A 27347-nucleotide genomic window follows, 5' to 3' on the forward strand; every position below is an offset into this window, starting at 1 on the left:
AACCTTCAATTTATTAAAACAAAACAAAACAACAAAAAACCCCACTATCTGCAAAATGCAATAAAGCAAAGTGCAATAAAATGAGGTGTGCTCATACTCTGGGTATGGACCAGAGCACTTAGATAAAATTGTGATGGTCAAAGTAATAGCTAACATTTACTGAGAACTCAGCACAGTTGATCCTTGAACAACACTGGTTTGAACTGCATGGGTTCACTTACACATGAATTTTCTTCCATCTCTGCCACTCCTGAGACAGCAAAAGCAATCCCACCTCTTCCTTAGCCTACTCATCATGAAGATGAAAAGATAGTAAATGTATTTTCGATCTTAATAGTAAACATATTTTCTTTTGTAATTTAGTAATTTTTTCTTACTTTATTGTAAGAATATAGTATATAATATGTATAACATAAAATATGTTAATCAACTGTTTACATTATCCATAGGCTTCCAGTAAACAGTAGGTTATCAGTAGTTAAGTTTCTGAGGAGTTCCAAGTTATATGCAGATTTCTGACTTGCTGAGGGTTGGTGTCTCTAGCACTTGCATTGTTCAAGGGTCAACTGTATATGCCAGACACTGTTCTAAGCACTTCACATTTAAGTAACTTGTCCAAGATTACAGAGCTAGCAATTAGTGTAGCTGGGGACAGTTTTGCTACAGAGTCCATATTCTCAACCAAATACATCCTATCACAGAAAGTTTACACGACAGAACGGCTTACTTCTTTCTAATACATAAACTGACATTGAAGAAGTAACATTCCACCACAGGCTGAAAAGAAGAGCTGGATCAGCTTTTTCACTGCATTTTGCCAATGATTAACTATCCAAGAAACAAAAAAACATCTAGACTTTAAAAAAATCTGGATAGAAAGTTAGTCACTGGCTGGACACAGTGGCTCACACCTGTAATCCCAACATTTTCGTGGGGCTGAAGCGGGCCGAATGCTTGGGCTCAGGAGTTCCAAGACCAGCCTGGGCAACAAGGTGAAATCCCATCTCTACAAAAAAAATACAAAAATTATCTGGGCATGGTGGTGCCCACCTGTGGTCCCAGCTACTCAGGAAGCTGAGGTGGGAGGATTGCTTGAGCCCAGGAAGTCAAGGCTGCAGTGAGTCATGACTGCCCCACAAAACTCCAGCCTGTGTGACAAAGCAATAAAAAGTTAATTTCTGATAAGGTCTGTCAGGTTAGATATAATTGTTGCTTTATTTTAAATCACAGCAAAGATATTTGTGTTCATCCTTGGGTTTATTTAGAAAATATAAGGTTACCAAGGGTTTCCAAAGATCATTATTAGCATTAAGAAGAGTACTGAGGAAAGGAAAAGTGGTAAGGAAGTAGGAAGAAAACCAAAGAAAAGACTGATGACTGAATAAGATCTTACATATTTGTATAGCTCAGAAATTTGAATACTATATCCAGGAGTCTACTTTCTTTTTTTTCAACTTGTAACAAATTGTAGTAAAATATAAAAACATAAAATGTTCTATCTTAACCACTTTCAGGAGCACAGTTCAGTGTTATCAAATATATTCACAATGTTGTGCAACCATTACCACCATCCATCTCTATAACTCTGTTCATCTTACAAAACTGACACTATGGCTGTTTTAAGTCCCCACTGCCCTTCTTCCCAGTAACCACTATTCTACTTTGTCTCTATGATTTTGGTTACTCTACATAATTCATGTTAGTGGAATTACACAGTATTTGTCATTTTGTGGCTGGGTTATTTCACTTAGCATAAGTCCTTAAGATTCATATAATTTGTAGTATATATCAGAATTACCTTCCTTTTAAAGGCTAAATAATATTCCAGTGAATGGAAATACCACATTATGCTTATATATTCACCATTGATGGACATTTAGGTTGCTACATTTTAGCTACTATGAATAATCATTGAGCCAAGCACTGTGGTGCCTGCCTGCAGTCCCAGCTATGCAAGAGGCTAAGGCAGGAAGATCACTTGAGTCCAGGATTTCAAGGCCAGCTTGGGCAACACGGTGAGACGTCATCTCTTAAAACTGTAATACGCCCACTTGCTCCCTCCTGCCATTTGGCTGACATGAAGAACTAGAGGTGACAGCAGTGTGGTAGCCTGCATCTGAGGTTCATGGGCTGCAAGCCCCTGCTTGGGCACCATGGATGATTTTGCCAAAGGAGGTTTCATTGTAGTGGATTATGTCTTGTTAGAAAATTGCCCTAATATGGGTGATTGTGTTGTTGCTCCTCAATTTATGACCGACAATTACGTTCGTGTGACTCAGCTTAACCGGGATGGGGTAGGTATGCAATACAAAGATTACATCTAAGTGACAGAAATGTAGCAATTCTTGTGGTTCTCAGATAAGTTTGAAGAAATCACAACATCTTGAGTTGATAGAAGATATTGTGGATTTGGCAAAGAAAGTTGCTTTAAGTGGTAGAAAAATGATTCATTCTTTATTGGAAGCTTATTGAGAACTGGTTATAAAATATAAAATAAAATACTGGCAACGGAACCAGCTTTGAACTGGGTAAATACACAGGCAACATAACAATTCTAACTAAATTAGGACAAGCTGACAATTGTTGGCTTATTTTCTTTACTGAATATAAGTACAATATAACTAAAGTTCTAATAGAAAACTGCAATTTGCTTGAAGAATTTTAAACCCAAGGTTCTACAGACTGCATAGAGCATGAAAAACTAATAAAAATAAAAGGAAATGAAGAGTTTTGCAAAGAAAGACTTGATACAGCTCTATTACACTAGAGCCACTGAATAGACCTGAAAACTATTTTCTTTATAGTAACTGAGCTCTCTGTTTTCTTCATACTGAACAGTTTAGAACACAGTCCCATGGTATAAAATTTGGAAAATTTGACAAGAGTTTAAAAAGAAAATAAAAATCACCAGTAATCCAACCACCTTGAAGAATACAGCTGTATTAATGTTATGCAACTTTTTTTTTTTTTTTTTGAGACAGAGTCTCACTCTATCACTCAGGCTGGATTGCAGCGGTGTGATCTCGGCTCATTGCAGCCTCCATCTCTTGGGTTCAAGTGATTCTCCTGCCTTAGCCTCTCAGGTAGCTGGGCCTACAGGTATGTGCCACCACACCCAGCTAATTTGTTATGCAACTTTTAGATGGCTCAAGTCATAGGTAAACTGAGACTATTTAAACTAGAGAACTGGATGGGGTTGACAGAGTCTTCCATCAATACCATTACTCTCAATGGGTCCTGACAAGAAATGAGCTGCAAATGTCTTTAGGTTATTGCCTCTGTCTAGGTCCAGAATTCCATATATTCTATGCTTTTTTTTTTTTTTTTTTTGAGATGGAGTCTCACTCTGTCACCCAGGCTGGAGTGCAGTGGCGCAATCTTGGCTTAGTGCAAGCTCTGCCTCCCGGGTTCATGACATTCTCCTGCCTCAACCTCCTGAGTAGCTGGGACTAAAGGCACCTGCCACTACACTCGGCTAATTTTTTTGTATTTTTAGTTTTCTGTATTTTTAGTTTCATGGTGTTAGCCAGGATGGTCTCCATCTCCTGACCTAGTGATCTGCCCACCTCGGCCTCCCAAAGTGCTGGGATTACAGGCGTGTGCCACCACACCCGGCCTATTCTATGCTGTTTGAAGATAAGTTTGTATGCTTTCAAGATCAGATGAACAGGCTGGCAACTTCTAAAAGTTGAGGATTCCTACAATAATTGAGAAGCCAATCCAAAACTTGTGCCTGGCAGGAGGTCATCCACTCTCCAGCTCCAAGAGCTAAAAGGCAAATCCAGGTATTTCTGCTCTTTCATGAACGTTGAATGTTAGACACACAAACAGGATCCTCCTAAAACCCCACTGCAACAGGAGGTGAATCAAAGCAGGAGTACAGAAGCCAGGTAGCTTGCTGAGGTAAAGGCCAAGAGCAGGTTGTGGATCTATCCTTGTACCTCCTTCCTGATGGTCTAGCTTGTGGTTTAATATCACCTACATTTTTATTAGAGGCAGGTAAGCAGCACTGAGAGCCCCCTATTTTTTACTAGGCAATCACCAATATGTATTGAATGCCTATGTAATGCACAAAGTGTTATGCCACATTGCTTTTACTGGTGTTTTTCTTACCTTTTCACAGTATTTATGATTTACTCAATAATGTGGAGATAATGTTTTCAGAGTCCACAGTATATGTAACTCCTGATAAACTGACTAGATAATGTAACTTAAGAAAAGAACACATTGCTAGAAATTCAGATGTGCCATTGACACGGGAGGACCTACACCTCAGAAAGACTTTTATCAGAGTTACCAAGGTTGAGAGGTTTTGAAAGATGCTAGATCTGGGAATCTGGCTGAGCAGCTGCCGGGACAGCTGGAGGTAAAGCAATCACCCTCCCCCAGTTTGGGCAAAAGGATGCACTTCTCAGCTGTTCCACAAGGCTAGGATTCTTATCTGCTGTCACTGAAGCAAGAACTGAGATACACAAAGAGAACAGAAATGGAACATTTTAAACTAATACTAGAAAAGAAACAAACAAAAGGATTAAAGTCACAAATGCTAAAACTGCTGAAATAATTTATCCTTAAAGATTAGAAAATATAAGTAGAAACACTCAAATGAGATTAAATTTTAAAAATTACTTGGCAAGGTTAATATCTAAAGTGGTAGACAGGTATGGTGAGATTACACCTGTAATCTCAGCAATTTGGGAAGCCAAGGCAGGAGGAAAGCTTGAGGCCCGGGGCTAGAGACCAGCCTCTTCAACACAGCGAGACCCCTTCTCAATAAATATGTATGTATGTATGTATGTTTTTATTGAGATGGGGTCTCACTCTGTCACCCAGGCTGGATGGAGTACAATGGCGTGGTCTCAGCTCACCGCAACCTTCCCCTCCCGGGTTCAAGCAATTATTCTGCCTCAGCCTCCCAAGTAGTTGGGAGTAGAGGCTCCTGCCACCATGCCTGGCTAATTTTTTTATTTTTCGTAGATAAAGGGTTTTGCCATGTTGGTCAGGCTGGTCTTGAACTCCCGAACTCAGGTGATCCACCTATCTTGGCCTCCCAAAGTGCTGGGATTACAGGTGTGAGCCACCATGCCCAGCCAATATATACGTATTTAAAAGGATAAAAATAATACTGTCTCCTACAACATGGCTGTGACTCTTCTGAGTACTTTATGTATATTAACTTTTAAAGCTAGAGTTTCTACTATTAATCACTATAAGAAAGTGATAACAGAATAAAAGGGAATATGAAAGTTTAAAAAATTTAAAAATAGATGGCCCAAATAGTCAACAAATATTTCTGAGAACATTATTATCCTTACTGGACATGCAGATTAAAAACTACAAGTTTCTCTTTCATACCCATCAGACTATCGAAAGTTTAAGTCTCGGCCAGGTGCAGTGGCTCACGCCTGTAATCCTAGCACTTTGGGAGGCTGAGGCGGGTGGATCACCTGAGGTCAGGAGTTCAAGATCAGTCTGGCCAACATGGCAAAACCCTGCCTATACTAAAAATACAAAAATGAGCCGGGCGTGGTGGCAGGCGCCTGTAATCCCAGCTACTCGGGAGACTGAGGCAGGAGAATCGCTTGAACCTAGGAGGCGGAGGTTGCAGTAAGCCAAGATCACGGCAGTGCACTCCAGGCTGGGAAATAGAGTGAGATTCTGATCCCTCCCCCGCCAAAAATAAATAAAAATTTTTAAAAAATGAATATCTCATAATATCAAGTATTTGAGAGAATATGGAACAAAGGACACTTTCATACTTGACTGAACAAAGTGTAAACTGGAACAATCGCTTTGGAGAGGAATCTGACAAGGTGAAAATGTACACTCTTTGGCCCACTTCTAGGCTCATACCTTCCAAACTCTCAAATGTGTACCGAAGAAGAAATTTATAAGCCTTCATTGTAGCATTATTTGTAAGACTAAAGAAATGGAGGCCGGGCACGGTGGCTCATGCCTGTAATCCTAGCACTTTGGGAGGCCAAGGTGGGTGGATCACTTGAGGTCAGGAGTTTGAGACCAGCCTACCCAACATGGCAAAACCCCATCTGTATTGAAAAATACAAAATTGGCCGGGCATAGTGGTACATGCCTGTAATCCCAGCTACTTGGGAGGCTGAGGCAGGAGAACGGCTTGAACCTGGGAGGTAGAAGTTGCAGTGAGTCAAGATCGCGCCACTGCACTCCAGCCAGGACACCAAGAGACACTCCATCTCAAGAAAAAAAAAAGAAAAAAGAAAAAAAATGGAAACAATGTAAATCGTAAATGTCCATCAGTAGGGGAATGGGTAAATTGTGGTATATTCATACAATGGAATTCTATATGGTAGTTAAAAAGAATGCAATGTTTAGTGAAAAAGCAAGTTGCAGAATGATTTGTGCACTATGATGCCATTTGTTAATGTTTAAAAAACCAAGGGAGTGGCTATCTCTGGAGAGAGGAGGAAGGGAAAGGGATTGAAAATGGGAGAATGGTACACAGTGGATGTCAGCTCTAACAAACTTCTGCAAAAAGAGCTGAAGTTTAAATATGGCAAAAGGTTAATTTCTTACTATGTTGTACACAAGTGGATCTTCATTTTGGGTCCATAGATGGATGTTCATTTTGTTAATGATATTCTCTGTAATTTTATGTATATTTGAAATATTTGATAAAGAGCAAATTTGATAAAGAGTAAAGATGCACATGTTAGAAGGAACCAAAGAAAAATACTAATAACAAATAAAAAAGTCGTATCATCTGCCAACAGAGGTGACTTTACTTCTTCCTTTCCAATTTGCATGGCTTTTCGTTCCTTTTTTTGCCTAATTGCTGTGTTAGGACTTCCAGTGCTACACTGAATAGAGGCAGTAAAAGCAGGCATCTTTACGTTGTTCCTGATCTTAAATGCTTTTGGTGTTTCACCACTGATTATGATATTTACTGGGGGTTTTTTATATAAAGCTTTTATTATGTTGAGGTAGTTTCCTTTTATTTTTAGTTTGTCAAGTGTTTTTATCATGAAAAGGTGTTGAATTTTGTCAAATGTCTTCTGTGTCAATTGAGATGATCATGTGACTTTTTTCCTCCTTCACTGTTAATGAAATTTATATTGATTGATTTTCACAAGTCGAACCATCTATTCCAGGAATAAATCCCACTTGGTCATGGTGTATAATCCTTTTAATATGCTGCTGAATTTAGTATGTAAGTATTTTGTTGAGGATTTTTACATCATTGTTCAAAAAGGATATCGATTTGTAGTTTTGTTTTCTTCTACTGTCTTTGTCTTGCTTTGGTATCAGGGTAATGCTGGCCTCACAGAATGACTTAAGAAGTGTTCCCTCCGCCGGGCACAGTGGCTCATGCCTGTTATCCCAGCACTTTGGGAGGCCGAGGCGGGCAGACCATGGTTAGGAGATCGAGACCATCCTGGCCAACATGGTGAAACCCCATATCTACTAAAATACAAAATATTAGCCAGGCGTGGTGGCAGGCACCTGTAATCCCGCTACTTGGGAGGCTGAGGCAGGGGAATCACTTGAACCCAGGAAGTGGGGATTGCAGTGAGCTGACATTGTGCCACTGCACCCCAGCCTGGTGACAGAACGTGACTCATCTCGGGGAGGGGGGAAATGTTCCCTCTTAATTCTTTGAAAAAGTTTGAGAAGTATTGGTGTTAGTTCCTCTTTAATTGTTTGGTAGAATTCACCGAAGCCATCAGGCCCAGTCTTTTCTTTGTTGGGAGATGTTTGAATATTGACTCAATCTCCTCACTAATTAAAATATAGTTCTATTCAAAGTTTGTATTTCTTAGTGATTTAGTCTTAATACGTTTTGTGTTTCTACAAATTTGTACACTTCATCTAGGTTGTCCAATTTATTGATGAAGAATTGTTCATAGCTTTTTTTTTTTTTTTTTTTTTTTTTTCCCCTGAGACAGAGTCTTGCTCTGTTGCCTAGGCTGGAGTGCAATGGCACAATCTGGGCTCACTGCAACCTCCGACTCCCCAGTTCAAGCAATTCTCATGACTCAGCCGCCCGAGTAGTTGGGATTACAGGCACATGCCACCATGTCCAGCTCAGTTTTTGTATTTTTAGTAGAGACAGGGTTTAGTCATGTTGCCCAGGCTGGTCTCAAACTCCCGAGCTCAGGCAATGCACCCACCTTGGCCTCCCAAAATGCTAGGATTACAGACGTGAGCCACTGCGCAAAGCATTCCCTTAGAATCCTTTTTATTTCTACAGAATTGGAAGTAATGTCCTCACTTTCACTTTTTTTTTTTTTTTTTTTTTTTTGAGATGGAGTTTTGCTCGTCTCCCAGGCTGAAGTGCAGTGGCGTGATCTTGGCTCGCTGCAACCTCTGCTTCCCAGGTTCAAGCCATTCTCCTGCCTCAGCCTCCTGCGCAGCTGGGATTACAGGCATGTAATACCACATCCAACTAATTTACATATTTTTGGTAGAGACAGGGTTTCATCATGTTGGCCAGGCTGGTCTCCAACTCCTCACCTCAGGTAATCCACCTGCCTTGGCCTCCCAAAGTGCTGGGATTATAGCCATCGGCCACCGTGCCCAGCCCTCGCTTTCACTTCTGATTTTAGTAATTTGATCTTTCTTTCCTTAGTCCATATGGCTAAAGCTCTGCCAATTTCATCTTTTCAAAGAAGACAAACTTTTGGTTTCTTTGACTTTTCTCTATTGTTTTTCTATTCTTTATTTCATTTATCTCTGCTCTAATCTTTATTACTTCCTTTAGTTTTAGGTTTAGTTTGTCCTTTTTCTAGTTATTTAAGTTGTAAGATTAGGTTGTTGATTTCAAGTTTCTCTTCTTTTGTTAAAGAGACAGTTTTTTTTTGTTTGTTTGTTTTTGACACAGAGTTTCACTTTGTTGCCCAGGCTGGAGTGCAAAGTGCGATCTCGGCTCACTGCAACCTCCACTTCCCAGGTTCAAGTGATTCTCCTGCCTCAGCCTCTGAGTAGCTGGGACTACAGGTGTGCACCACCACGCCTGGCTAATTTTTGTATTTTTGGTAGAGATGGGGTTTCACTATGTTGACCAGGCTGGTCTCAAACTCCTGACCTCAGATGATCCACCTGCCTCGGCCTGCCAAAGTGCTGGGATTACAGATGTGAGCCACCTTGCCCGGCCGAGATAAGGTCTTGCTATGTTACCCAGGCTGGACTCAAAATCCTGGGCTCAAGCAATCCTCCTGCCTCAGTCTCCCAAGTAGCTGGAACTATAGGTACACACTACTGCAATCAGTGATTCCGTGTTTTATAATCAAAGCATTTATAGCTACAAATTTCTCCCTTAATGCTGCTTTCACTGATCCCTGTAAGTTTTGGTATGCTGTGTTGCGTTCTTTCGATCTATAAGTATTTTCTAATTTCCATGTGATTTCTTCTTTGATTCACTGATTGTTAAATTCCACAATTTTGTGACTTTTCCAGTTTTACTTGTTATTGATTTCTAACTTCATCCCATTGTGGTTGCAGAAGATACTTTGATATCTATTTTTTAAATCCATTGATTTTTAATCTGTGGCCTAACATATGGTGTATCCTGGAAAATGTCTTACATACACTTGAAAATAATGTGTATGCTATTGCTGTTAGGTAGGATTCTGTCTGTGTCCGTAAGATCTAGTTGGTTTACTGTGTTAAGTCCACTATTTCCTTACTTATTTTTGGTCTGGTTGTTCTATCCATTATTGAGAGGGGGTACTGAAGTCTCCAAGTATTACTGTATAGAAATGTCTACTTCTCCCTTCAGTACTGATGGTCTGTCATTAGGTACATAAATGTTTGTAATTGTTACATCTTCTTGCTATAGTTAAACCTTTAATTAATATAATACACCAAAATACATGTCTTTGCCTCTTGAAACCATTTATTTAATTAATTTATTTATTTTTTTGAGACAGTGTCTTGCTCTGTCACCCAGGTTGGAGTGAGGTGGCACAATCTCAGGTCACTGCAGTTTTGACTTGCCAGGCTCAAGTGACACTCCCATCTCAGCTTCCTGAATAGCTGAAACTACAGGCATGTGCCACCATGCTTGGCTTATATTTTTGGTAGAGATGAGGTCTCAGAATGTTACGCAGGGTAGTCTCAAACTCCTAGGCTTCAGCAATCTTCCTGCCTTGGCCTCCTAAAGTTGGGATTACAGGTGAGGCACCATGCCCAACCATTTTTTCTTTTTTTCTTTTTTTTTTTTTCCTGAGACAGAGTCTTGCTCTGTCGCCCGGGCTGGAGTGCAATGGCGCGATATCCGCTCACTGCAAGCTCCGCCTCCCGGGTTGATGCCATTCTTCTGCTGCAGCCTCTCGAGTAGCTGGGACTACAGGTACCTGCCACCACATCCGGCTAATATTTTGTATTTTTAGTAGAGATGAGGTTTCACAACATTAGCCAGGATGGTCTCGATCTCCAGACCTCGTGATCCGCCTGCCTCAGCCTCCCAAAGTGCTGGGATTACAAGCATGAGCCACCGCGCCCGGCCTCTTTGTTTCTTTTTAAAGAGACAGGGTCTTGCTCTGTCACCCAGGCTGGAGTACAGTGGTGTGATCAGAACAGCCTCAAACTCCTGGGCTCAAGTGATCCTCCAGCCTCGGCCTTCCAAGTAGCTAGGAGCACAGGCATGCACCACCATGCCCAGCCAACTTTTAAAATTATCAATTTTTTTTTTTTTTATAGACATGAGGTCTTGGTATGTTGCCCAGGCTGGTCTTGAATTCCTGGCTTAAAGCAGTCCTGCCTTGGCCTCCCGGAGTGCGGGGATTATAGGTGTGAGGCACCATACCAGGCCTCTCTTGAAACCATTCTTTGATTTAAAGTCTGTTTTAGGGCCTGGTGCCATGGCTCATGCCTATAATCCCAGCACTTTGGGAGACCAAGGTGGGCGGATCACTTGAGGCTGGGAGTTTGTGACCAGCCTGGCCAAGATGGTGAAACCCCATCTCTACTAAAAATACAAAAATTAGCTGGGCGTGGTGGCGGGCACCTGTAAATCCAGCTACTTGGGAGGCTGAGGCAGGAGAATCACTTGAACCAGGAGATAGAGGTTGCAGTGAGTCAAGACTGTGCCACTGCACACCAGCCTGGCCAAGAGAGCAAGATGCCATCTCAAAATAAATAAATAAATAAATTTAAATAAATAGATGAATAAATGTCTGTCTTATCTGATATTAGTATAGCTACCCCTGCTCTTTTGGTTACTGTTTGCATGGAATAGCTTTTTCTATGCTTTCACTTTCAATCTATTTCTATCTTTTGGATCTTCAGTGAATCTCTTGTGGACAGCATATAGTTGTATCATGCTATTTTTATCCATTCTGCCAATTTCTTGTCTTTTGATTGGGGAATTTAATCCATTTATATTTAAAGTACTTGTAAAGAGGAACATACTTCTGTCATTTTGGTATTTGATTTCTATATCCTCATAGCTTTGTTCCTCATTTTCCTAAATTACTGTTTTCTTTTGTATTTAGATATTTATTTGGTGAAATGTGTAAATTTCTTTCTCATTTCCTTCTGTATATATACTACAGATATTGTCTTTATTGTTATCATAGGGATTACATCTAATATCCTAAAGTTAAACATTCTATTTTTAATTAATACCAGTTTGACTTCACTACTATTCAAAGAATCTGCTCCTTTACAGCTCTGTCTCTACCCCTTTTGGTTACTGATGTCACAAAACCACATCCTTATATACTGTGCCCCTATTAGTTATTAGTTTATGCCCTTAAATATAAACTAGTAACTCATTCATTCATTCATGGGGTGGGAGAAATGGGTCTTTGCTATGTTGCCCAGGCTGGTCTTGAATTCCTGGGTTCAAGCAATCTTCCCACCTCAGCCTTCTAAGTAGCTGGGATTACAGGCATGTACCACTATACCCCGTTCTAATAATTATTTTAAATGTATTGATCTCTCAAATTATGTGTAAAATAAAATGTGGGGCTACACTCAAAGTTTCAGTATTCGTTTTTAGGCTAACAATTGTCTTTTAAAAAATATATTCGTCTCTTAAACTATGGAGAAAACAAAAAGGAGTTACAAGCCATGGTTAAGATAATACCAGCTCTTACAATTACCCATGTATTTACCTTTATCGAGATATTTCTTCATATGGCTTCAAGTTACAATCTAATGTCCTTTCATTTCACCTTGCAGGACTCTCTTGAGCATTTCTTACAAGGCAGGTCCAGTGGTAACAAGTTTCCTTAGCTTTTGTTTTTCTGAGAATGTCTTAATTTCTCGCCCCTTTTGAAGGACAGTTTTGCCACATATAGGATTCTTGGTTGACAGTTTTGTTTTGTATTCCTTTTAGCACTTTGAATACACTGGCTCACTGCCTCCTGGCCTCCAAAGTTTCTGATGAGAAATTGGTTCATAATTTTACTGAGGATACCTTTATGTAATGAATCATTTAGTCATTTCTCTCTTGATGCTTTCAAGAGTTTGTCTTTGGCTTTTGAAAGTTTGATTATAATGTGTCTTGGTGAGGGTCTCTGAGTTCATCTTATGTGCAGTTCACTGAGCTGTCTGGATGTTTGTACTCATGTCTTTCATCAAATTTGGGAAATTTTCAGCCAGTATTTGATCAAATATATATTCTCTCTGCTCCTTTCTATTTTCCTTCTGGTACTTTTATAATGTGTATGTTGGTCTGCTTAATGGTGTCAAAAATGTTCCTTTAGACTCAGTCCATTTTGGGTTGCTGTTGACAGAATACCTGAGTAGGTAATTTATGATGAACAGAAATTTATTGGCTCACAGTTGTGGAGGCTAGGAAGTCTAAAATCAAGGTGCCAGCATCTGGTGAGGGCCTTTTTGCTGCATCATCACATGGTGAAAAGCCAGACAGTAAGAGAATGAGAGAAAGCAAGAGGGGGCCGAACTCATCCTTTTGTGTGTGTGTGTGTGTGTGTGTGTTTTTGAGACGGAGTCTCGCTCTGTATCCCAGGCTGGAGTGCAGTGACCGGATCTCGGCTCACTGCAAGCTCTGCCTCCCGGGTTCACGCCATTCTCCTGCCTCAGCCTCCCGAGTAGCTGGGACTACAGGCGCCCGCCACCGCGCCCGACTCATTTTTTGTCTCCTTTTTTTAGTAGAGACGGGGTTTCGCCGTGTTAGCCAGGATGGTCTCGATCTCCTGACCTCGTGATCCACCTGTCTCGGCCTCCCAAAGTGCTGGGATTACAGGCTTAAGCCACCACGCCCGGCCGAACTCATCCTTTTTTAACAGCACCAATCCCACCCATGAGAGTGGAGTCCCTGTAGCCTAATTATCTCTTAAAGGTCCCACCGCTTAATACTGCTACAATGGCAATTCAATTTCAACATAAATTTTGGAAGGCATAACTTTTTTTTTTTTTGAGACAGTTTTGCTCGTCACCAAGGCTGGAGTGCAATGCTGTGACCTCGTCTCACTGCAACCTCCACCTCCCGGGTTCAGTAGATTCTCCTACCTGAGCCCTCCCAAGTAGCTGGGATTACAGGGGTCCACCATCATGCCCAGCAAACTTTTGTATTTTCAGTAGAGACAGGGTTTCACCATGTTGGGCAGGCTGGCCTCAAACTCCTGACCTCAAGTGATCCACCCGCCTTGACCTCCCAAAGTGCTGGGATTACAGGTGTGAGGCACCGCGCCCAGCAGGGATAACATTTAACCTATATGTTCACTTTTCTTCGATTTTTGTCATTCTGTTCCTTAGACTTAATAATCTCCACTGTCCTATCTTTGCTGATTCTTTTGCTTGTTCAAATCTGCCTGTGAATCTAAGTTTTCATTTTAATGATTGTACTTTTCAGCTCCAGAATTTCCTTTTGGTTTAAGGTTTTCTGTCTCTTTATTGATATTTCCATTTTGTTCATACATTCCTTCCTTGACTTCCTCCACATATTCCTTAGTTTTTTGAGCATCTTTAAGACAGCTATTTAAAAATCTTTGTCTGTTAGATCCACAATTAGGACTTTTTCGAAGACATTTTCTATTGATTTTTTTCCTTTGAATGGGCCATACTTTCCTCTTTCTTCATATGCCTTATGATTTTTTGTTGAAAACTGGACATCTGAATTTAATAATGTGGTAACTCTTGAAATCCAATTCTCTCCCTTCCCCAGGATTTTCTGTTTTATTATTGTGTGTTTTGTTTTTGTTTTTTTGTAGGCTATCTCTGTGTCAAGGATCAATCTGAGGTATACACTTAAGTTTTCTTACATCTTCTCTGAGCCTGCACCTTCCATGTGCATATGCAGTCGCTTCCTATTCTGAATGTGCTAGTCTTTAATGTCTGGCTCTCAAAGGGGAAAAGAGAAAACTAAAATTGGCGGGGCAGGGGGGCGGGCAACAGCCCCCCGCCCATCCCCCTACCTCCCATCCCCCACCCCCCCCACCTTTTTCTGAGATGAGTCTCGTTCTGTCACCCAGGCTGGAGTGCAGTGGCACAATCTTCACTCACTGCAACCTCCGCCTCCTGGTTCAAGCGATTCTCCTGCCTCAGCCTCCTGAGTAGCTGGGATTACAGGCACCTACCACCACGCCCGGCTAATTTTTGTATTTTTAGTAAAGACGGGGTTTCACCATGTTGGTCAGGCTGGTCTCAAACTCCTGACCTTGTGATATGCCCACCTCGGCCTCCCAAAGTGCTGAGATTATAGGCGTGGACCACCGTGCCTGGCCTAATTTTTGTGTGACCCGCCCTCCTCGGCCTCCCAAAGTGCTGGAATTACAGGCGTGAGCCACCACACCCAGCCACAATAGCCTTTTAAATGCCCTGGAAGTCAGTTCAGCTGAGAGGAAGAAGACTGTAACAATTAGGGGAAGATGCAACAACAATTGCCCCACCTGCCCTTTTTTTTTTTTTTTTTTTTTTTTTTGAGACAGGGTCTCACTCTGTTGCCCAGGCTGGAGTGCAGTGGTGTGATCACATATCACTGCAGTCTCAACCTCCAGGGCTCAAGGAACTGCCCCCCAAGTAGCTGGGACTATCAGTGCATGCCACCACACCTAGCTAATTTTTGTATTTTTTGTAGAGACAGGGTTTCACTACGTTGCCCAGGCTGATCTCAAACTCCTGGACTCACGCAATCCACCTGTCTCAGGCTCCCAAAGTGCTAAGATTACAGGTGTGACCCACTGTGCCCGGCCCCACCTGCCTCTTTGTCTGTACTTCTGTGATCAGAAGCAGCACTCAGTGACCACAGCATGGATCCCATTATTTGGAGGAAAGGTTCCTGTTTGCTCATCCTGGTTCCCATAAGCTGTGTGGAAATTTTTCGGGGAAACATACGCACAGCTGCTTGTCATAGGGCTTGGTTGGCAGGGAAGAATGGAGAAGCTCTTACTGTGCTAAGGCCTGAAACTGACTGAAATTAACTGTACTTTATTGTCCAAGCTGTCCCTGAAATTTGCAAGCCTTCAATAGACTCCCGAATTCCAAAATAGTTGTATCAGACAGATTCTGCCAGTGCAATTATTATCTAGGTAAGGAGAAAAGTTCCTGGTGCTTGCTACTCTGCCATCTTCCTACAATCCTCTCTGCGAGTCTACATTTTTAACAGTATCACAAATAATTCTGATGCAGGTCATCTGTGGACCACAAACTGTAAGAATGTCTCATCAAGAGGGAAGCTTTACAGAAACAGGGAATTACTGTCCTGGAGGTTCTTTAATAAAGGAGGTCAAATGATAGACTATTACATATTCAGGTAGGTTTTCTGAGGTCCCCTGAGAGTGTTCTGTCTTGTGAAGAGTGGGAGAGCATTTTCATTATTCAGTGGATTTACTGAGCACCTACTATATTCCAGGAACTGTGATAAGTACTAGGGAATACATGGCAACAGGCAGATGGCCAGGATCTAACACAGAAACAATAAGGGGATGAATAAAACAGAGATTTGGGAACTTTCCTCTACCTGGGATATCTGTGACTTTCACCTTTTAGATAAACAGAAGAGTCGGTAGTCTAACATGGACCCTCAAGTGGCCAGGGGACAGTACTGCAGCACTTAATTTTCAAAGCAAAGGAATGGCACTGGAGCTTTAGTACAGAGGACAAAAGATAATAGAAATTCTAGTACTAGGAAGAAAATCAAAAAAATCCCTTCGTTTTAAGTCCTATTGGAAGCATTTCAAAAAGACTTTATTCTGGCCGGGTGCAGTGGCTCACACCTGTAATCTGAGCACTTTGGGAGGCCAAGGCGGGAGGAATGCTTGAGGTCAGGAGTTCAAGACTAGCCTGGCCAACATGGTGAAACCACATCTCTACTAAAAATACAAAAATTAGCCGGGTGTGGTGGCGCGTGCCTGCAATCCCAGCTACTCGGAAGGCTGAGGTGAGAGAACTGCTTGAATGCGGCAGGCAGAGGTTGCAATGAGCTGAGATTGTGCCACTGCACTCTAGCCTGGGCGACAGAGAGAGACTCTGTCTCAAAAAAAAAAAAAAAAAAAGAAAAAGAAAAAAAGACTTTATTCCATTTTACTGACCATCCCTGAACTCCTAAGGATGCTGGGGTGTCTGAGGACCACAACAAACACCACTGTCTGCAGAAAACTAGGCTGAAACTTTACTAACATCAAGAATTTTCTTCTTTAATTAGATTAATCTAATTTGCTTTCTTTTTCCTAAATTTTGAATATAATAAAATAATTAAAAGACTCAATTTTAATGTATCTACTTCTCAGCTTATAAAGTTTCAAGTCTTAGGTAAGTTTCCAAATGCAGCATTGGCGAGCATTTCCTGGAAATTTCTCTACTGCTTTTAGGGAAACGAAAGGAATCACGGATATTAATGAAACTTCATTCTTGGCTCAGAGATCTAAGTTTTCGGTTTCTTGGAAAGGTTGCCCTAGAAGGCACACTCTTCATGGAGAGAAGGAAGTATGAAGGTAGGAAAAAGAGATTCCAACCTTCTATGTTTAATGTGTATTAAATAAGGTAACTTCTGTAACTCTTTGATAAAATTCTGTTCCTAATGAAAATGTAGTTTCTAATCAAATATATACTTCAATGTTCCTAAACCTTAAATCTCAGTCAGAGATTTAATTCAGTCCTATGTCTTAAATCTTTGCCTTAAAGACAGACACTTACCTACACACATTTTGACATCATTCACAGTAAAGTCTGGATCCGGCATTCTATGAAACAAACACCAGTAAGTATATATGGAAAACACAATTTCTCTAGTAAATGTGAGTTTTTTTTCTTAAAGTACTGAGAACTCCCCAGACACAGCAATATTCATAATCAGGTTTTAAGTTATTTTTAAAATATAGGTGATTATATATTTACACATATGCATAGGAAAAAAGAATACATAACAATGTTAATGATTTATCTAAGGGTGGCACATTTCAGGAGATTAAAAATTTTTTTTTTTTGGTTCATCTATATTTTGTCATTTACCTCTAATATGAAACACTTGTGTATCAAAACAAAAACATACACTTTTAAAACTAAGTGGGAAATTATTTTCAATTACTACTGTTCTGGGTATATACCACCACTGTTTATAGCCCTGGGTGTAACAAGGCCATTTTGCAACTATATCCAGCCAGGCTTTAAACACTTACTTTATTCCAAGTCCATCAGAATTCTTGAAAATCAGAGGATCTCTCAAGCCACCCCGCTGAATATACTCTACATTAAAATCTGTCACCATAGGAAAATAATTATTAGAAAGATAAGAGGTATAATTAAAAATAATAAAAGGACCATAAAAAGGATCCTAAGTAATATAGTACAAATGGTGTTTTTTATTCTGTGTATAAAGTTATGCTGTTAGTCAATAAAACATATGCTTATTAAGAAGCATCTCTTAGAAAATATGCAGAACACATTGAGAAGCAAGGCTTGAGGGGTTTGCCAAGTCTATATATTTCCACAGGAAATTTAGAGCTTAAACAACATGGGCATAGTACTACTAATGAGTCATCTCATAAATGCTAAACAGAAATTATCATCACCCTGTCTCTTAAGAGTGAAAAAGAAACACCGGGCGCGGTGGCTCATGCCTGTAATCCCAGCACTTTGGGAGGCCCAGATGGGTAGATCACCTGAGGTCAGGAGTTCAAGACCAGCCTGGCCAACATGGCGAAACCCTGTCTCTACTAAAAATACATTAAAAAAAAAAAAAAATTAGTGGGGTATGGGGGCACGTGCCTGTAATCCCAGCTACTCAGGAGGCTGAGGTAGGAGAATTGCTTCAACCTGGGAGATGGAGGTTGCAGTGAGCCGAGACTGCACCACTGCACTCCAGCCTGGGTGCAGAGTCTCGCTCTGCCGCCCGGGCTAGAGGGCAGTGGCCGGATGTCAGCTCACTGCAAGCTCCGCCTCCCGGGTTTTCGCCATTCTCCTGCCTCAGCCTCCCAAGTAGCTGGGACTACAGGCGCCCGCCACCTCGCCCGGCTATTTTTTTGTATTTTTTAGTAGAGACGGGGTTTCACTGTGTTAGCCAGTATGGTCTCGATCTCCTGACCTCGTGATCCGCCCGTCTCGGCCTCCCAAAGTGCTGGGATTACAGGCTTGAGCCACCGTACTGTTTTTAATTAAACTTAAACCAAGGGATGGAAGGAGGAGGAAGAGGCTGTTAGGCAAAAATATCCGACAATACTCTTGCCCTAATAAAAGATTACTTCTAATATAGCAGAGAATGACTCACAGGGTGGGAGGACTAGGGGACAAGTGCATACAAGTGGCATTGTATAACAAGAGAAAATAGATAACATCAACAGGCAATATTTTAGCTGGATAAATGCTAAACCCCCAATGCTCAGAATCTATGGCTTCCCACATCAAAGGACTATATGCTGGAACTAAAACGATACTGACCTTTTCCTTCCATAAAAGTAACAAAATTGGCATTATATTTGTTGGTGTGCAGTTTCTCTTCCAAGTCAAAAGTTCTTTTCCCTTCAATTTCATCATCTGAAATGCCATCATCTTCATAGCGTCGTCGCATGGTACCACGCTGAGAGAGAAAGGAACACACGGATGAAATCATGTACTTTTTCATTCCTACCTACTAGTGGTCATAGATTTCCCTACACGTGCAAAGTGCTACTTTCAAACTCAGTTGCTATTTTCCTTGCCTTATGGATCTTTCTTCCTCTCAACATAGCTGATATTCTCAGAATCCACAGAATATATTGAAGTTTTAATGAGCCACTGGGTCCTCTATGAATTTTACCCTTGCTAATTCTTTGAGCATAGAGATATAAATTCACAATAAAAACAGGACGAAAGAAAGTCTACTAAATATTTCATTTGTCTATCATTGTTTATCAGAGTGGGGACAAACTGTATTCAGAAAAATTTCAAGCCAGGATACAAAATATACTTTTTTCATAGGGGAGAGCTGTATTTAAAATTAGCTTTGTAAAGCAATCTCAAAAATAGACTAAAATATTTGAATTAATGGATCAAAAACCCTGTCTCAGATAAAGGAAGAAAGTTAATCTAAAGAACAGCATTCCAGTCCGGGTGCGGGGGCTCACGCCTGTAATCCCAGTACTTTGGAGGCAGAAATGGGTAGATCACCTGAGGTCAGGAGTTCAAGATTAGAGACCAGCCTGACCAATGTGGAGAAACCACATCTCTACTAAAAATACAAAATAAGCTGGGTGTAGTGGCACATGCCTGTTATCCCAGCTATTCAGGAGGCTAACACAGGAGAATTGCTTGAACCTGGGAAGCGGAGGTTGCAGTGAGCCGAGATCGCGCTATTGGATTTCAGCCTGGGCAACAAGAGCAAAACTTCGTCTCAAAAAACAACAACAACAACAACAACAACAACAACAACAACAAAAACCCCACAGCATTCCAAACAGCATACCATCAATATTTAGCTTTAAAGATAACATGTCTTTCCCAAGAAGATATACAAATGTACAATAAGCACATGAAAAATGCTCAATTCTCGTTAGTCATTACAAAAATGCAAACCAAAACCACAATGAAATACCACTTTATACCCACTAGAATGACTATCATCCAAGAGATAAACAATAACAAGTGCTGATGTGAATATAGATCAACTGGAAGCCTCATACATTGCTGGTGGGAATGTAAAATGGTGCAGACACTGGTAAACAGTTTGAAAGTTCCTCAAAAAGTTAAAGTTATCGTAAGACCTAATAATTCTGCTCCTAGGTATATAACTCAAAAAACTGAAAACATACGCTCTTCTTTTCAAAACAAAAACTTATACACAAATGTTCGCGCTAGTGTTATTCACAACAGCCAAAAGGTAGAAGCCACCCAAATGTCAATCAATTGATGAATGGATTAACAAAATGTGGTAATACCTACAAAATGGGATGTCATTTAACCACAAAAAGGAATGACATACTGCTATGTGCCATGACATAGACAAACTCTGAAAACATTATGCCAAGTAAAAAAAAGCTAGTCACAAAAGACCATATATTGTATGACTTCATTTAAATAAAATGTCTAGAATAGGCAAATCCATAGAGACAGAAAGTAGATTCATAGTTGCCAGGGACTAGAGAAAATGAAGAATAAGAGAAGTGACTGCTAATAGTATGGGTTTTTTCCGAGAGCAAGGAAAATGTTCTGGAACTCGATAGTGGTGACATTTATACGACCCTGTGAATATACTAAAAATCGCTGGATTGTACACTTTATTTTTTATTTTCTGAGATGGGATTGTGCTTTGTTGCCCAGGCTGGAATGCAGTGGCTGGATTAAGGCTCACTGCAACCTCAACCTCCTAGGCTCAGGTGATCCTCCTACCTACAGCCTCCCACAGCTGACACCACCAGTGTGCACCACCACACCCAGCTAATTTTTTTGGTAGAGACAGGGGTTCCCCATGTTGGCCAGGCTGGTCTGGAACTCCTCTGCTCAAGCGATCGGCACACCTCAGCCTTCCAAAGTCTGGGATTACAGGCTTCAGTCACCACACCCAGCTGACTTGTACACTTTAAATGAGTAGATTGATGGTATGAGAATTCTATCTAATAAGCAGTTACTTTTAAAAATGTTGCTTATACTGCAAGTTTACCTTTTAATACAGTCATGTGCAGTATAATGACATTTCAATGACGAACTGCGCATATATATATATATATATATATATATATGAATGAGACGATGTTCCCATGAGATTACAGTAGAACTAAAAAATGCCTATCTCCTAGTGACACTGTTGCCGTCAGGACATCATAGCACAACACATTACTCATTTGTGGTGATGCTTGTGTAAATCAAAATGTGCTGCCAGTCATGTAAAAATGTAGCACATACCATTAGGAATAGTACATAATAAATGACTGTGTTACTGGTTTATGCATTTATTATTCTGTACTTGAAACATTAATTTAGCATGCATTCTTTCTATTTATTTTTTTCTTAATATTAACTGTAAAACAGCCTCAGGGAGGTCTCTTAGGAGGTATCCAAAAGAAGGCATTGTTATCACAGGAGATGACAGCTCATCTGTGTTACCGTACCTGAAGATCTTACAGTGGGAAAAGATGTGGAGGCAGAAGACAGTGATAATGATGCTGCTCTGTGATACTGATGACCCCGACCCTCTGCAGGCTAATGTGTATGTTTATGTTTTGGTTTTTAACAAAATAGTTTAAAAAGTTAAAAAAAATTTTAATAGACAAAAGCTTATAGAATAAGGATATAAAGAAAATGCTTTTGTATAGTGGTATAATGCATTTGTGTTTTAAGCTAAGTATTATTACAAAAGTAGAAAAAATTTGAAAAAATTCAAAAGTATATAAAGTTAAAAAGTTATAGACTAAGCTTAGTTTATTATTATTAGTATTATTATTTTTTGAGACGGAGTCTTGTTCTGTTGCCTAGGCTGGAGTGCAACGGAGTGATCTCGGCTCACTGCAACCTCCGCCTCCCAGGTTCAAGCGATTCTCTCGCCTCAGCCTCTCAAGTAGTTGGGATTATAGGCACCCACCATCATGTTCGGCTACTTTTTGTATTTTTGTAGAGACAGGGTTTCACCATGTTGGCCACGCTGGTCTTGAATCCATGACCTCAGGTGATCCGCCCACCTCAGTCTCCCAAAGTGCTGGGATTACAGGAGTGAGCCAGTGCGCCCAGCCTAGTTTATTATTGAAAAAAAATTTTTATAATTAAAAAATAAAACACTGTTCATAAAATCTACAGAAGTGTCTTAGGCCCTCACATTTACTCCTATTCACTCACTGACTCATTTAGAGCAACTTTCAGTCCTGCAAAGTCTATCACAAGAAGTGCCCTATACAGGTATATCCTTTTTTTTTTTTTTTGCCTTTTATACCATATTTTCACTGCACCTTTTCTATGTTTAGATACACAAATATTTACTGGCATGCTATAACTGCCTACAGTATTCAGTACAGTAACATGCTGTACTGATTTGTAGACTAGAAGCTATAGGATATACCATATAACCTAGGTGCGTAGTAGGCTATACCACCTAGGTTTGTGTAAGTACACACTAGATTATTAGTACAATGATGAAATTGCCTATTCACTTCTCAGAACATATCCCCATTGTTAAGCAATGAATGACGGTATTTTACTTTAGCCAGTGTTAAAATTTGCTGAAATTTCTTGAATACATACCCAACAGGCAACTGGATGTGCCAGTAGTAATGGTAAGGGTAAAGTCACCCTACCTTTATACGTGCTAAGAACACCAAATCTAGAATTTAAAGCTAAGTATTGATGATCTAGAATTGATTATATAGCACCTGCATTTACATAAACATGTAAGAAAATGAGACACTGGAGAAAGGGCTCTTAGGGAGTGGGAGTCTGTGAAAGGGCAGCAGTCAGTCATAAAAAATGAAAGAAATAAACTTGACTATTACATACCAGAGGAAAGCAAGATTCAACTTACCAGTTTTAGGCAAAAACACAAAAGGCAAATCTAGTATCTTTTCCATATTTAGTAAAAAGCCTTAGAACACTCTCTTACCTAGTAACTTGGCTGCCACAAATCACAGTTCAAAAGCCAAAAGAAGGTTTAATTTTGATAAGACTTCACTGACACCAATAATGCCATCATCATTCAAAGTATTTTTAGGTATCTTTTGGTGCAGGGCAGGGTGTTCACTGACAATTTCTAATACTGTTTTCCCCAAAAACATCATCCAGTTCTCTCCCTCACCTTATTTTGTATATGCATCTCCGAAGAACTACAAAAGATGAGTTCCAAACACATTATAAAGCAAGAACAATGCTACTAGAGTAAGTATAGTTTCCCAGAATCACTTTTAGAAAGCTCTCACTTGCACTTTTAGTTCTAATATGCTTGTTTTAAAAATCCCTCGTTTTCAAACCTCAGCCTTTTTATTAGGTCTACCATAACTGATTCTTCTTCACTCAGGAGAAAGTAATCATCCTGATTATCCCAACATTTCTAATATGATAGGCAAAAAGTTCCCCGGACATTTTTCATGCTTTACTTCTCCTTAAATTCTTCCATTTACACCTTCAGTAGGGAGAATGTAAGGATACAGGGAAGGCTTCTGTCTCCAAGCCATTCCCATTTCTTAAAGACAACAGAAAAATGAATTTGAATTCCTGATCTCTTTTTGATTACTGCAACTGGAAAGTTGTGAAATACAATAGTGTGAAAATTTCACACAATAGTGTGAAAATTACGTGTGTGTGTGTGTGTGTGTGTGTGTGTGTGTGTGTGTGTGTGTGTAGTGGGTTTTTTTGGAGACAGAGTCTCTGTCATCCAGGCTGGAGTGCAGTGGCACGATCAGCTCACTGTAGTCTTGACCTTTGACCTCCTGGGCTCAAGTGATCCTCCAATCTTAGCCTCCCAAAGTGCTGGGATTACAGGTGTGAGCCACCATACCTGGCCTGTGTGAATTTTAACACTGTCAAGGATGTCTGTTTTTCCTGTATCCTATCTTAATGTAAACCCTAGTCAAAGTAAACTTCTATAACATATCTCATAAATGCTTTAAAAACATTCAATCCTCACAGTAACCCTGGATATCAGTAGGCAATAACACAATCTCTGCTATAGGTGAAACCCAAAAGGTAAGGTCACTTTAACAGTAAGGAAATCAGCTACTGATTTCCTTTAGCCCACCAACATTACCAAATAATATAAATTGGTTTACTAGCATGCTATGCTTTTATTCTAGATGCTTTTTCATATATGTGATTTTAGGCAGCCTAAAGGGAGTTACAGGCTTTCTGTAGGTACCAGTCCTCACTAGGCCCAGTGTCACAGTAAGTAACAAGCATAAACTGAACAATGACATCTATTTCAACCACATTTCCTCTCAAAAGCAATTTGCATTTCCCAGGGTTAACAGGGAATTGCATTCCTGAATAACCAACAACAAATTACTTTATTCTACTTAGATGACCAAATAACATAGCAAAATCATGTTATTTAGAATCCAAATAACACAAAGAATTTTAAATATCCTAAAAAATAGTCACCATTCCCAGTTTAGTCGTAATTAACTATATAAAATGGTTAAAATGGCCACATAAATGGAATACTTAGATTAACTCAAGTACTGGTAGATAAGTCAACTGCAGGAGTATTAGTTGTATCACTCTCCTAGGTAATGAGCAGAAGAAATATGAGGAAGAAACACTAGATCCAAGTAGGTATTTCATCTATTCATCATTCTATAGAAATTTCTAACATTCTTTTCTCAAGCTGTCAGAAAATAGAATGGTGGAAAGGGTATTTTCTCAAACTGTCTATGTAAGACACTTAAAAAGTAAAAAAGCAGGTAAGGGTCGGGAAATCAGAACTTTTGAGCAGAGAATATTCACTAAGTCAGTAACAATACGCCTGAGTTATATAGAAAACTATAATAAGCTGAGAAAAACTGTTTTTAGGAAACAGTTTCTTTCTTTTTACTTTTTCTTTTTGAGACAGAGTCTTGCTCTGTCGCCCAGGCTGGAGTGCAGTGGTGCAATCTCAGCTCACTGCAACCTCTGTCTCCCGGGTTCAAGCAATTCTCCTGCCTCACCCTCCCAAGTAGCTGGAATTATTGGCACACACCACCACATCCAGCTAATTCTTGTATTTTTAGTAGAGACAAGGTTTCGCCATGTTGGCCAGGCTGGTTTTGAACTCCTGACTTCAGGTGATTTGCCTGCCTCGGCCTCCCAAAGTGGGCATGGTGGCTCATGCCTGTAATACGAGCACTTAGGGAGGCTGAGGTAGGAGGATCACTTTCTGAAGCCAGGAGCTTAAGACCAGCGTGGGCAACATACCAAGACCCTATCTTGTTAAAAAAAAAAAAAAAAAAAAAAAAAAAAAAAAAAAAAAAGAGTTTGTTTAAATTAGTTGGGCATGGTAGTGTGCGCATGTACTACTCAGGAGACTGGGACAGCAGGATTGTTTGAGCTCAGGAGTTTGAGGCTGCCATGAGTTATGATGGGGCTACTGCACTCCAGTCTGGGCAGCAGAGCCAGACCTTGCCTCATAATAAATAAATAAAAATAAAAATAATAAAAATTAAAACCAGGCTGGGTGCAGTGGCTCATACCTGTAATCCCAGCACTTTCGGAGGCCAGGGCAGGCGCATCACTTAGGCCCAGGAATTCAAGACCAGCCTGCTCCATGGCAAAACCTGTCTCTTCTAAAAACACAAAAACTGGCTGGGCATGGTGGCTGATACCTGTAATCCCAGCACACTGGGAGGCCAAAACAGGCTGATCATCGAGGTCAGAAGCTGGAGACCAGCCTGGCCAACATGGTGAAACCCCTTCTCTATTAAAAATACAAAAATTTAGGCCGGGCGCGGCTCAAGCCTGTAATCCCAGCACTTTGGGAGGCCGAGAAGGGCGGATCACCAGGTCAGGAGATCGAGACCATCCTGGCTAACACGGTGAAACCTCATCTCTACTAAAAAATAACAAAAAACTAGCCGGGCGAGGTGGCAGGCGCCTGTAGTCCCAGCTACTCGGGAGGCTGAGGCAGGAGAATGGCGTAAACCCGGGAGGCGGAGCTTGCAGTGAGCTGAGATCTGGCCACTGCACTCCAGATCTGGCCACTGCACTCCTGGGTGACAGAGCGAGACTCTGTCTCAAAAAAAAAAAAAAAAAAAAAAAAAAAAAAATTAGGCCAGGAGCGGTGGCTCACGCATGTAATCCCCGTACTTTGGGAGGCCAAGGTGGGTGGATCACCTGAGGTCAGGAGTTTGAGACCAGCCTGACCAACATGGAGAAACCCCAACTCTACTAAAAATGCAAAATTAGCCGGGCATGGTGGCGCATGCCTGTAATCCCAGCTACCTGGGAGGCTGAAGCAGGAGAATCGCTTGAACCCGGGAAGCAGAGGTTGCAGTGTGCTGAGATCGCACTATCGCACTCTAGCCTGGGCAACAAGAGTGAAACTCCGTCTCAAAAGAAGAAGAAGAAGAAAAAAAAAAAAACAACTGAGGTGAGAGGCTCCCGAGCCTGGGGAGGTCCAGGCTGCAGCGAACTGTTATAGCACCACTGCGCTCCAGCCTGGGTGACAGGGTGAGAGACCTTGTCTCAAAAATAAAAATAAAAATAAAAACCAGCATGTCACATTATGTCTATAAATATTCCATCTGTTTTTCTTTTCTTTTTTGAGATGGGGGTCTCGTCTCGCTCTGTCTCAAAAAAATTTAAAAAAATAAAAAAAATACTTAATGGTGAAAGACTGAAAGCTCTCCTCCTAAGATCAGGAACAAGGCAAAGATATGTTTGTTACCCATTTCTATTCAACACTGTATTGAAGTTTCTAGCTAGGGCAATCAGGCAAGAAATTTCTAGCTAGGACAATTAGGCAAGAAAAAGAAAAGTTTGGAAAGGAAGAAGTAAACCTACCTCTATTCACAAATTACATTATCTTGTACACAGAAAACTATAAGGAATCCACACACACACACACAACAATAGGGGTTAATAAAATCAGTTCTATTTCTATATACTAGCAATGAAAAATCCAAAGAGGAAGTTAAAAAAATCCATTTACAACAGCATAAAAAAAATACTAAGGAATAAATTTAACAAGATAAGTACAAGACTTATACACCAGAAAGCTACAAAGCATTGTTGAAATAAATTAAATGATAGCTAAATAGAAAAATTTCCTGTGTTCATGAACTGAAAGGCATTATTAAGATGGCAATAATCTCCCAAATGTATCTTCAAATTCAAAGCAATTATTACCAAAATCACAGTTTTTTTGCGGGGGGGGGGGGGCAGAAATTAGCAAGATGATCCTAAAATTCATATGGAAATACCATGAAACCATAATAGCCAAAACAATCCTTAAAGAGAACAAAAGAAAGCTGGGAGGACCAGGAGTTCAAGACCAACCACTGCCTCTACAAAAAAAAAAATATATATATATATATATA

General features: G+C 40.4%; 1 protein-coding gene across 6 annotated transcripts in view; it reads right to left on the reverse strand.

Annotated features, from left to right (window-relative positions):
- The window catches only part of KDM2A (lysine demethylase 2A), a 150030-nt gene that overhangs the window by 59313 nt on the left and 63370 nt on the right, over positions 1-27347 (reverse strand). For all 6 annotated transcript variants that reach the window (XM_007968880.3, XM_073013035.1, XM_073012997.1 and 3 more), the window contains 3 exons: positions 18823-18961; positions 17565-17643; positions 17083-17129 (listed from right to left, as the gene is read on the reverse strand). In XM_007968880.3, the coding sequence (XP_007967071.1) occupies positions 17083-17129; positions 17565-17643; positions 18823-18961 (265 nt within the window). The remainder of the gene's footprint in view (positions 1-17082; positions 17130-17564; positions 17644-18822; positions 18962-27347) is intronic.

Source organism: Chlorocebus sabaeus, chromosome 1 (assembly GCF_047675955.1).
Source record: "Chlorocebus sabaeus isolate Y175 chromosome 1, mChlSab1.0.hap1, whole genome shotgun sequence".
In the NCBI taxonomy this organism is placed as follows: Eukaryota; Metazoa; Chordata; class Mammalia; order Primates; family Cercopithecidae; genus Chlorocebus; species Chlorocebus sabaeus.